The sequence below is a fragment of the Cygnus olor genome, chromosome 18 (genome assembly GCF_009769625.2).
Source record: "Cygnus olor isolate bCygOlo1 chromosome 18, bCygOlo1.pri.v2, whole genome shotgun sequence".
NCBI classification, from domain to species: Eukaryota; Metazoa; Chordata; class Aves; order Anseriformes; family Anatidae; genus Cygnus; species Cygnus olor.
Window position 1 is genome coordinate 772,612 of NC_049186.1, and position 12,659 is coordinate 785,270.

Consider the following 12,659-nt stretch of genomic DNA (forward strand, 5'->3'; position numbering starts at 1 on the left):
CATCAAGGACACTGAATTTCAAAGCCAGTGTCTCTGGGTATTTGGTGGTGCTGCTGTGCCTCTCCTATGCATCCCCAAGAGCTGATTACAGTAACAGCAGTGCAGCAGGCAGATCATCCTTGGAAGGGCATTCAGCAAGAGGAAATAGGTTTTCGGAGGCTGCAAGCCAAAAGCTTTTGACTGTTCTGTACTGATGAGTGAAGCACAGAGATGGCTCCAGAAGCTGCTAGTTAGATGCAGAGAAAATTGCTGCGTGGGCCTCCTCCAGCTGCTCCTTCATTCTCCTCCATCACTACCCATGGCAGATTTCTGGATCAATCAGGTATCTTCCCACTCCACTTCTTCCTGGAGGGCCAAGTCCTGTTTGCACTAACCATCTTCAGACTGTGGCTTGTCAGCCCCTTCTCCTGCACACAGTTTCAAATCCTGCTTGTTGGACAAGGGTGCTGCACTTATATAGTAAAGAGCAGATGAAGGTTCATTCCTTTCCTCCATGCTGGAGTTTTCAGCTCCTGCTGCACCCAGGCAGCCTGGCAGCTTTGGGCACTCATCCTGCTCAACTCTCAGGCTTGAGCAAATGCGGCTGCTGTAGCAAACCCTCAAATCCTGTTTCCAGCCCCTTCCTCTGTCTTCTTCTAGCTTATCATGCCACTTCCATGGTGCTTTGCAGTCTTTGGTTCCTTGAAGTGTGGTTTAGTTTAGCCTTTTGCTTTCACTCTGCTTGGTGTCCTTTGTTTTCCCTGGGCTGTCCAAGCAAAGCCCTTTTGCTGCCCCTCCTGTCTATGCTTCTTACCACTTCAGGAAAGCCACTCGGTCTCTACTCCTGCATGTGCTGAAATATCACCAGAATAACTTGAGATCTGCAGATGGAGGCACAATTTTGTTTCATTTTCCTCTTTTACGCAGTTTGGCTTGATCAGTCAACGTATGGATCTTGGCAGATGTAATCCTGGCACCTCTAATGAGGGTGTCTAGTTGCTGCCAGGCCCCTGCATGAGTCAGAAAGCTTTCATCTGGTACTCTAGCGTCAGTGGCGGAGGAGGAGAATGTGCCTCTTCGTGTCGCTGGTGTGAAACCACTTCAGCAGAGCTTTAGGCTGACGGAGTATTACTCAGGGAGAGGCTTTCATGATGAATTTTTGTGCCCAGTCCTGCTCCTCCCTCTCCTTCAGCTTTTGTCACTCTGCGCCTCCAGAAATACATACTTAAATAACAGAAAACCGTGGCATGTGTCTGCAGGGGTGGGCTGAAGGCTGGAGCAGCAGGACATGGCTAGAGGAGCAGGCAGCTCACACCTGTGAGGCTGCTGCTGGCTGCAGAGGGCTGGGAGCTGTGATCTTGTATGGAAACAGACGGTTGTGGTCTTTGGTGTGATGCTTTTGCATCACTTACCTTCTATCCCACAGACAGCCTCTTTCTAGGGCCATCAGGAAGAAGGGGGGGGGGGTGATAAAGAAAAGAGGAATCCAACTCTGACGATTTGTATCCAACCTTTTTCGTTTTTCTCCATGAAAAATGTTTTATTATGTTTGCAAGATCATAATAAGAATCATCTTGTTCATTAAGTCCATTTTTTCTTACAGGTCTTCCTAGAGATTCAAAGTTCCTGTTTGCTCTGGGTCAGCTGGCATTGTGATCTTCCCTCTCACTTAAAAAACAAACAAACAAAAAACACAACCAACAACAACAAACAAAACCACTATTCATTTTCTTGAGCATTTATTGACATACAAGCTCATGACTCTTCCAGGTGGGATAGAAAACAGCCCTGTTCAGTCCACTGCCAGCTCTGTGCACATTCATCATTGCAAGGCCAGTTTTTACATTAACTCCTCACTTCTTGGCAGGTTTCTCTTCCGGACTCTGTTTTCCCTGAAAGCAGTGTCTTCCCTGGCCCGTGTTTACCTGCGTGCTGCAGCACCAGTTCTCTGTGATATTGTCTAGTCCAGCTTCCAGTTCCACCCAGTTTCTTTTGACTTTATTCCTGGTTTCTCGATTGCTCTTCAGTCTGTTTTTGTTCAGTCTGTAGCAATTCGTAAGTGTCTCATGAATAACCTCCGAAGCTTGTCTGCTCTGCAGAGAGCCCTGGTCCCTTCTCAGGATCTGCTGCACTGCTGTCACTCCTGATCTTATCCCAGAGGCTTCACAACATGTCTTGTTCTCCAGTCCTCTTTTGTATGTGCCCTCCAGTATCACCATATGTTGTTGTAGCTGCTCCGGGGAGGGTTAACGCATCTTGTTTCATGAGGATACCACATATCTGAAGAACCAGACTGTCTAGCAGATCAGAGGATCTTCAGAGAACTCCCGTTTTATTCAGGTGAATTGTTTTTCTTGGGAAGCTCACCAAGCAGCTGAGGGTTGTCCTTCTGTCCTGAAGTTTCCCGTTAGGATGGTGATCATTCACACAAAAAGGGTCTTTAAAAAATCCTTGGAATGCTTGGCTTTCCAGACTGATAAAAATACATAAATGAAAAATCCCCCAATCTGAATGAATGCTAGGAACTATTCTCCCTGTTGGAGCAGCATCCTCTGCTTACTACATAAATAGCATAGGTAATACATAGTGTGGATTTTATTAGCCAGAGTACTTAAAAAGGCCTTAGGAGGTTTTCTTGTTTGAAGAGTTCCCAAGGTAAATTATCAAGCATTTAAAATAGCCAGCCTTTAGTCTGTACAGTAGTGCGTGTGCCAACCAGAAGCCTGAGCGCAACAGCGAAGAGCCTGAGGTTGGCAGGAACGTGCAGCTCACCTCTGCGCTCACCTTCCTCTCTCCCGTTCAACCTCCTGAACCCCTGGGTGCTCGACAGGCCTTTTCTTTCCAGCAGTAGGGAACACTGGGACCTTTGGGTTTCAGTATTAGAAGCTTCTACCAGTTTCTTCCTCTTCCAGTTCTCTTGCTTTGACCTGGCTGAAGAACATGCTGTCCAGAAACTAGCAGAATGGCTTTTGCTTCAGTTGACCTTCAGGCTTCTTGTCCTTGGCCCATGGAAAAGTCTTGCACCTCTTGTGATTTTTCTGCCAAAAATAGCTATGACTAGGGAGTAATAGTAAAATAGTAAAACTGGAGAGGGGCATTTTTTTCCTCAGTCCTTTTGTTCAGTTTTCCTTCACCCCAGAATTTGCAGTGATTTTCAGCCACATACCAGAATTTTCTGTATCTTCCAATATTTACTGTATAAATCAACATAGTTGATTCAGTCTTTCTCTGCAATATTACCTAGTCTAGTTTCCAGTTCCAGCCAACATCCTCAGATCTTGTTGCTGGTTTCTTGTTTTCTGTTTAGTCTAGTGGTATTTTTGACCAGTCTTCAGGCAATCTTCCACTTCTTCTGATCTGCGCTTGTCCTGAGAAGTTCAGAAGCAATTCTAAGATGAGTTGGGTATCAGAGAAGCTGGCCAAGGCACTGTTTGGAGATACATAAAATTCAATAGGATGTCAAGCCTATAAAGTGTCCATAAAAGATCATTGTTCTTCCTGGATAAGTCTGTAAGCTATGGAGCCATTTCTTGTTCAGAACACGGTGCCTCTTTCACATCGTTTTGCCTTATAGTCAGTGCTTGCTCTCTTATCCGTAGTTTTAAAATAGGTGTTTTGTCTGTCTTTCCTTGGCTTTCACAGAATTTTGCTGATGGCTGCCTCACAGTTGAAATAGCTTGTTATGTATCAGGTACACCTGAGAGCAGAAGTTGTATATTTATGTATACTTCTGTAATTTATCAGTTGTTTCCTGCATGTCTGATAGCCCATAAAAGCCCTCTGAGATGACACGTAAGTGTATTAAGTTCAGTCAAGGGGCAGATTTTTCTGACCTTCCTGTTCCCATATGATTTCTGAAGAGAAGTATTGGGATTTTTGCAAGCTGGCTATGTTGTAAATCTTCATTTCCATTCTTCTCACAATTAGATACCCTCCCTGGAGTTGAATACTTAAGGTTTATTGAGGAGAATTTTCTGTTTCACTCTTCTGTTTTGGATAGCTGTCTGAGAGTTAGGGAAAACAGTGCTTCAAACCCTGCTGATATGACACTGAGAAAGGAGTGAATGAGTAAGGGTTAAAAGGAAATGGTGAGGGAGTAAGCCTTATTAGAGGAGATGGGAGACTAGTTGTTACCAGTGAAAGACCTGACATGCTTCTTTCAGCACTGAAAGTGTTTTGGATGGGTAGGTAAATGCTCTTGTCCTCAGCAGCAAGTGGGCAAAACCCCTTTCTTCCTGCTCATTTTGTAGCTTTCGGTCCTTGCTGTCCTGCAGATAACACCCATCCCTTTGGGGACACTGTCAGGTGCTGCTGCAGGACTTTCTGCTGAGCACACCTGTGAGCTGTGTATGCAGGACAGCACTGTTTTCTCTCTTGGCTCAAGAAGCAGGTTTTCAGTTTGGTGCTTGTGGCCTTCCCTTCCCTTCCCTTCCCTTCCCTTCCCTTCCCTTCCCTTCCCTTCCCTTCCCTTCCCTTCCCTTCCCTTCCCTTCCCTTCCCTTCCCTTCCCTTCCCTTCCCTTCCCTTCCCTTCCCTTCCCTTCCCTTCCCTTCCCTTCCCTTCCTTCCCTTCCCTTCCCTTCCCTTACCTTCCCTTCCCTTCCCTTCCCTTCCCTTCCCTTCCCTTCCCTTCCCTTCCCTTCCCTTCCCTTCCCTTCCCTTCCCTTCCCTTCCCTTCCCTTCCCTTCCCTTCCCTTCCCTTCCCTTCCCTTCCCTTCCCTTCCCTTCCCTTCCCCTTCCCTTCCCTTCCCTTCCCTTCCCTTCCCTTCCCTTCCCTTCCCTTCCCTTCCCGCTGCACCTGATTTTTTTCCTGTGCATACTGGAGTTGAGTGATGTCTCTTCTGTTTTGGGTCTGGTTTCTGGGATCTGTCAGGTTTTAGGTTTGAGAGTAGTACAATCCACACAGCATAGTTTATCATTTTGGTGTTGATGCTGCCCAGAGTATCACTTATAGAGCTCTTATTTCAGATATCGGAAATCTTTTTCCTAACCTGGGTTTGTGCTAAAAAGGTTGGAGAATTTTCTTCTGAAGGATTTTATGCAGTTTGTTTGAGGCTAAAAAGAAACTGCTAAAGATTAGACTTTCTATAATCTCCACTACAAAAGCCACTTCTTCCTTATGTGGCCTGTTTGGCCATGGCAGCAACTGCATGCAATTGAGTAACCAGGCTGAGAGATGTAAGAGCTGAAACCAAGTCAAACTTGTCCATCCCAATCTTACATGATGTTGTCAGGCTGCTGCCTTCCTTGTCTTCCTTTCCTGCCACCTCCTGTGTCTTTGGGAGAGTCTGTCTGTGGGTACTGCTGCAGTGTCTGGCACTCTGCCTCGGAGTTAGGTAGCAGGTCTTCATTGTGGCTCATGTGCTGTTTGAGTACTGGCTGCTGCTGACTTCCATCACCTTTTGCTTTTTCTTCCTTCATTTGCTCATGAATGCTTGCTTCTTAGCTGATGAATTAAGACTGTTTTCTTTTCCAGCCTGGGTGACCTCAGCTCAGCATTGTGCTGCATGTTGCCTCTGAGGGTTTTGTGCTCTTCTTGAATTATCAAACCTCTGGTCTCCAGCAGTCTTATAAAAGACTCCCCGTCAGTCTCCAAAGCAGTGTTTGTTCAGGAGTTTATGCTGGCTTTTTAAGGTGTCCTTTGGGTGCCATGTCTGCATGGATGTTCTGTATTATAACCTTTACATAACTGTACATCCTTGGGGTCCTCTGCCTGCTCTTTTTATTTCTCCATGGGGAGATTGTGGCTGGAAAAAGAAGTTGTTGGGTTTGGTTGTTGTTCCAGGGTGCCATTAAAATTACCTTCTCCATACAAGTATCTCAAATGCTTTCCAGAGTTGAAGAGGTTAGAGCAGAGAAGATGCAGAGAATGTCAGAGTTGGGATGAGGTACTTTCAGGTGAAGTTGTAGAGTTCGAGAAGCATGCTGCAGGGATGGCTGAGACTGGAGTGTGCAGCTGTGAGAGGAATGCGGAGGGAGGCTGAGGAGATGACCAGGAGAAAGGCTTTTTGGGGAAAGCAGTTAATGGAATTGGCACAGAAGAGAGCTGTGAGTTACAGTATGGAGAAAAGATCTTTTGGTATTGCTTCTCACCTGTTTTGTGAACTTTTCAGAGGAGTGGGTAGCATCTCAGTGGGAGACAAAACTGCTCCTCAGAGGTCCCACCACAGTGGCTTTGGCATCCATCATCTTCTATCAAGGTCAGAGCAACATCATTATTATTTCATACAGTGCTGATGGTGTACCATCCAGAAGGAGACTTTTAATCTTCTTAGCCTTTGATATATCAGTGCAGGGTTGAAGAGCTTTATATGATGTAGATCCAAGACAAAGAAATGATCGAACTAATCAGACCTTCTTCACTGATGTGACTAAACTTCTGTGAAACAGATTTGAACCAGTGACCTAGAGGTGAAGTGTTCTAATTTCATTACTAGGCCCTTGAGTCATCTTCTTGATTTGTTTGCAACGACAAAATTCCACCCACTCAGTGACATTCCAAGGTGTGGATGTTACAGATTGTGGGTGTGCTGGGCAAGGCTCTTACTAGTTTTCCCTACTACTCTAGAATTCATTGGGAGGGAAAAGGGCAGTATGAACACAATTACTGTTCTAGGCCAAACTAGAACTGCTAGAACATAACGAATGAATGGGGAAATACCAAAACACCAGGATACAGCAAAGGTAAGGAAATTGTAGTCTCAATACGGTCCTCATTTTGTGTGGATCATCACAAAATAGTCCAGAGGTACATAATCATGCCCTCATAATCTCAAGTGATGTAATATGAACAGCCAACCTTTAAAGTACCTTCATATGCTTAGCCTTGTGCTTGCTAATGCTTGTGGTCTTGCTGCCACCAGCAGCTGCTCACAGGGCAGTGAGCTCTGCCAAGTAGTGTCAGTGGGACTGGCTTCTGGTATCATGCAGGTTTTTCTGACAACCTTGAACATTTTTTTTTCTTTCTTGGATAGACAGACAGTTTTTCTCCACAAGGAGAGTCCAGGCTGTTTCTGTTGCTTTGGACTTCTCATTTTTTTTCTTTTTGATGATTTCTCAGTGTGACTCAGTTCTTCAGTATCATAATTTTACTCACTAGTGTTTCAGAGAATGCATTTAATTAGTGCAAGATGATAAATGTATCTGTAAAATTACATGAAAAACTGTGGATGGACTCCTCCATCCTTCATTTAATGAGCTTCATGGTTGGATGTGTGCTCTTCTTTTTATTTTCAAACTTAAATTGTTCTTTCAAGCCCAAATCAGAGTTTTCCTTATATATACACTATAAAGTATAGTGGGTATATATACATTTTTAAACATACAGCATATAATCTATATCTTTCATACAGTGTTAGTGTTAGCTAGGCCAGTACAAGGTAGAGTTGTTAGTTTTTTGAGAAGGACTGTTGCCCACCATTAGCATTACCAGAGCAATGTGTTCCCTCGATTATGTTATGGGCCTTTTCCACTGTGCCAGCCATGCTGAAGGCAAGGTGGAGGAAAACTTTTGTCTTCTTTGCTTTTCTTAGTCATTTCAAACATAATGTTCCTTGGTTAAATTTCAAATCAGTCTTTGAGCCCCATCCAACATGGCTAAGAACTCTGTGGGAATGTTTTGAAGTGATAACCTGAATATATTGTTTTGCTGTAGGTCTCAATGAAATCTTTGCTCTTTAATTTCATACTGCCATTTCATCTGAAAATGCTGATGCTCATAAGAGTAAAATTTGATTGGAGATTTTATATTCTGTATTGAATGGCTTTTGAGTTTTTCAGTTACAATTCTGATTCGAAAACAGTTCAATTCTCTCGAGTGTGTTTTATCATGCTTTGGGGATTGCCTGCTCAGCTTTGGGTTTGGGGTCCCTGGCACGTTGCTCCACTAATGGTTCTGAAGATACAGTAATGGCTTGTAAGTGATAAAGTCTCTGCCACTCTTCCTCTTTCAGAGAATTCGGTCGACAGTGGATGAAAAAGAACAGAAGCAGCTTCTGATGGACCTTGATGTAGTAATGCGAAGCAGTGACTGCCCGTATATTGTTCAGTTTTATGGTGCGCTCTTCAGAGAGGTGGGAACTCCAAACTTGCTTCATTTTTAGCAGAATTTTTTATTTTATTAACTTTTTTTCTTTGCAGTTGCCAACATGCAATAAGGAAGAGAAAGTTAATTTATGTTAGGATTTTTAGCTTGGTACCTTTAATCAAGGTTATTTAACCAAGGTATCCAGATGTCTGAGTAGTGGTGAACACACAGATGCTATTCCCATTCGTTGTTAGGTCTGTCTGCACATTTCAGTCTCTCTTTCTCTCCTGTTTTTCTCATTTGATGAACTTGTGGTTCCCCTCTGCACTGCTGGGCTGGGCACAGCTCTGTGGCACTGCGCTTGAACACAAATGTGATTTATGTCAGTAATCAGATATGACCATGTGGAGGACGCGTGCAAACTCAGTATCCCTGTAATAAAGGTGGCTGCTGTGATCAGATAGTTATTTGCTGTGTATATGTATGTACATACGTACATACCAGGGCTGTGTCAGAGACTCATAATTGAAGTGCCTCTTCCTTGAAGTGGTTTGTACCTGCAGATGCGTAAGAAAATAAGAGTGACCTGGCTGGGTCAGACCAGTGGGTGGTCCTGTCTCTGGGGATGGCCCAAAGGATCTGCATAAAGAAGCACACGTGATACTTTGCCATAACCTTCAGTTGTATGTACCTGAATGTCTTCTGAGCTCTACATGCTATCTTTTGCTTAGTGATTCTTCCTAGACTTCTCATCCTGTAAATGGTTTGTTTTCCCCACGGATACATGCACATTTTTTGCATCTTCAGTGCTCCCTGAGAGGCACTTTGCTTGGTCGTCTGCCTGTCATTTGAAGGCCTGTCACCTTGATCGATTTTGAATTTTCATTCTGCTGTTCTGAATGGTGCCCCTAGTGGTTTCCCTAGTTTTTGTATTTGAAGAGAAAGTTAGTTGTTGCTCCTTACCAATTCTCTCCAGGCCACTGAGGATTTTATGGACTGTTGCCCTATCCCCTCTCTGTCATGTCTTCTCCAGACTGAAAAGTGCAAGCCTGTGTCATGCATAGAATCCATTCCAGACCTTTGATCATCTTTCTTGCCATTCTCTGCATCTTTTCCGGTTCTACTCTGTCCATTTGGGATGGAGACCAAAATTGCTTGACTGCTCTTGAAAGGAGCAATATCTGCAATAGCCACCCTGGGGCCTGTCATTTTGCTTGGCCCTTTTATGCATATAGATATTATGTGCTGTAGAGTGGGTTATTCAATATGATACTTCACAAATTATACCAAGTGAAGACCAGAATTAGAGCATCAAAATCTATGTAAGCTGACTGTAGTTAATTCTGACATAGATCACTTATTCATGTCCAGCAGTATAGTGTTAATCACCGAGTGTTTGTGACTGTTTTAGCATCTACTTATTGTAATTCAAAGAGTGCATTTTGCTGCAGGGCCACAGAAGGTGTCCTTCTTTCTCCTCATGCCTTGCTCAGGCACTCCCATTGCATTTGAATGACCAGTAAAAACAGTTGGGAAACTGGCATTCTGCATGCAGCCTGGACAGTTTTATGCCATGCTTGCCTGTTTTCCTCTAATTGAGTCTCAATCCTGTACACCTACCCAAGGGAAGAAGGAAAATAGAGACCTACTTGCTGCTGTTCATCTTTGCTTATTATCTGGTAGTAACCTATGCAGAGTCTGTTGGGGCTTTAGTGGAGAGCTGTTGAGAGGAAGAAGGTGAATCTTGCAATTAAAACCACAAATTGGGACTGAATATTCAATTCCCGCTTCTGGAGAATCTTTCTCTGTTATTTTGTCAGGTTATTCCTCTGACTTTAAATCTCAGTCTCTGAAATAAGGATAAAAATAATTTCTTTTTTCATGCTTTGCTTTGTCTTATCTGTTGAACATTTTGAGTGAGAAGGTGTTGTCCCTGTTCACGCATTTCAAACTCCTGGTAAGTGTGGAGCCTCAGCCTTGGCTGAAAGTTTGCAGCTTTGCTGAAATACAAATGATAAGGCTGTCAGCTGGTTTGAAGAAAAGTCTCTGGGCAAGACAATATCTTGCCAGATTGCTGATGAGCAACATGTTCAGAACTGTGTGAGCCTGTCACCTCTGCAACTCTAGGCACATCTCAGAATGTAAGTATACATACATAAATAATACAGAAACCTACCTTGATCAACATCCAACTGTCAGCCTGTTTTTTTCTGCACCCTTTGTTTTGTCAAAAAATCCTGTCTTCCTGCAACCAGGCAACATTCCTTGGGTGCTCTGGGGAAGACTTCAATAAGGTCACTCAGGGGTATAGTGTGTTTGTCCCTGGAATCCCCTCTGCCCACACTCTCAGCATCAGTGGTGTGTGTTTCTGAAATGAAAGCAAACTTCCCCCTCTCCTCAGTCTGTTATGGCTGGCACACACCTCAAAGGTGTGCAAGGCGAACTGATAGATAGACTTGGATGAGGTTGTCTGTCTTGTCATATTAATTACATGTTCTAACGTTAATTACATTTTTTAAAGGCAGGAAACTATGACAGCAGAGAAGGCAGAGAGATAAAGTATTTAAGGGAAAAAAATAATTTCACCAGTATGTTTGAACCTGTCTCACCCCCCTGCTCTGTGTTCCCAAAGTAACTGATCCAGCTCACTGCTGCACCATCCTCTGGAGTATAAGAACACATGGTATGTTACTAAAGATTCCTCTCTCAGGAAGTCCTATAGCAAGACGTGTAAACAAAGCCCTTTGTTCCTGGATTTCAAGGTGAAAAGTAAGGAAAAACATTCCAAAAGGCACATCCTTTTGGGACCTTTTGCTCTGAGCCAGAACTCAGATTCTCTGGGGGTAGACTGAGCTACAGATGGGAAGTCATCTTCCTTCTGCTCCTAAAGGGTGAAAGACTTCACTTTGAGCCTCTTCAGAGGAGCTTGAATGCTGAGTAGGCAGCTCTCACAATCAAATAATTAGCAAGAAGATTATAACAGCTTCAGGGAGAGCAGCAGGGCAGCTGCTGGGCTGTTTTGAAAGGCAGGAAACCTGTCTGGAAGAGCGAGCTGTTTGTGCTGAGAAGCAGAGCTCAGCTTTTGAGTCCTGACAGTTCAGGGAGTAGTAGTAGAAAAACCAAATTGGACAAAACTGTTGAAGGACTTAATTTGAGGACAGACATATATCCCAGCTTGCATTTAGGAAAACAACTGTAAACAGACAAGTTGCTGTGGCAGCCTCTCTAAGTATGACAAGTTTTGATTTGCAAAGGTTTAAAAAAAATAAAAAATTACAGGTGAATATTTTTCCCTAGTTGTATTTTGGCTCACTTTTCCAGCAAGTTTTTTCTGATAGGGAAAGATTTTAAATATACTGTTTCGTCTTTGGCAGTTTTGAACCTTTTTTTCCTTTAAATACTATTTGGTCTTTGGCAGTTCTGACCATTTTGAAGCGTCCTCTTGAAAAATTTCTGGATACCATAAGCTACAGTGATACCATTGAGTCGTGAAAACCAGACTGAGGGCATGAATGCCAAGTGTTGTTAACCATCACCCTTCAGGGGAACTTGACAAGGGAATGAGTTTTCTCGGGGAAGTAGTGCTGGTTGTCCCTCAGCCAACAGCATCTTAACCCATGGTATATTTGCTCCTTGTTCTTTAATAACATGGTACATCCTTCTGTATGTATGTCTACGTATGTAGTTTAATGTGTAACAATGGAAAAGCTATATATCGACTACCAACAGTGGGACTTTACATCAGTTTTTAGGCACACACTGGATGAGACTGAATTATGTATTTATTTAATGAAACGGGAATATAATGCTGGGGTTTTGGTCCAATAAGCACTCAGTTCAAAACTATAGGATGTGTAGGAATTTTCAGGTTATGTGACCTTCGTAGACTTCTCCAAAAACTTTTTTTTATTGGTAAAAAGTTAAAACTTGGTGAAGAATGAAAGTAATTAATATTCCATGAAACTTCATACTGCACAGAAGCATTCAGAAAAAGAAAATGACAGTCAGTTTAACTTCTCTGTGACAAGACAGAGCCACAACTAGAAAAAGAAACAGGAGAAGAATAAATATTTCCAATATCCTGCGTTCTCGGTCCAAGATAGAATTGTCTCTGCACCCCCCTAAGATCTCTGTCAATTATATGAAATAAGTACAATATTCAAAATAGCTGCTAGCCATTTCAAAGACTTTCAAGACTGTCTCAAGTGCCAGCAGAAGACATGCCATTCAGACAGGCTCTTAAATCTGTAGTATTTGTTATTTCAAAATCTTCATGCATGCTTGGTACCATAAAGATAATTCTTCCATCTGACTAAGACTCTGTACGTGATCTATCTGCTCTTTAGCATTTCTGTGGAGATGTCCAACATGCTACTTGACTATGGAAATCTTTGGCGGTTTTGGAATTGCTCGAGGTGTCTGCCCAAGCAAGCAGTCCGCAGTCCCTAGGAAAAGTGTCCTTCGTGCCTTGTAAGGAAAAGGGAGGATGATGAGAGTCTTGATCCTCTCTCATTAGTATAGATGCTACTTGTGTAAAAGGTTGCCCTGCAGTGTACTAATGTGATAAATCTGCAAGTATTGATATTGTAGAATCACAGACTTGTTGAGGCTGGAAGGGATCTCTGGTGGCCATCTAGTCCAACTCACCTGTTCAAG

The 12,659-nt window shown here is 43.2% G+C and overlaps 1 protein-coding gene across 4 annotated transcripts in view; it reads left to right on the plus strand.

Moving 5' to 3' along the window:
- Positions 1–12,659, plus strand: part of MAP2K4 (mitogen-activated protein kinase kinase 4) — a 94,593-nt gene that overhangs the window by 56,619 nt on the left and 25,315 nt on the right. For all 4 annotated transcript variants that reach the window (XM_040530169.1, XM_040530171.1, XM_040530168.1 and 1 more), the window contains one exon: positions 7,930–8,049. In XM_040530169.1, the coding sequence (XP_040386103.1) occupies positions 7,930–8,049 (120 nt within the window). The remainder of the gene's footprint in view (positions 1–7,929; positions 8,050–12,659) is intronic.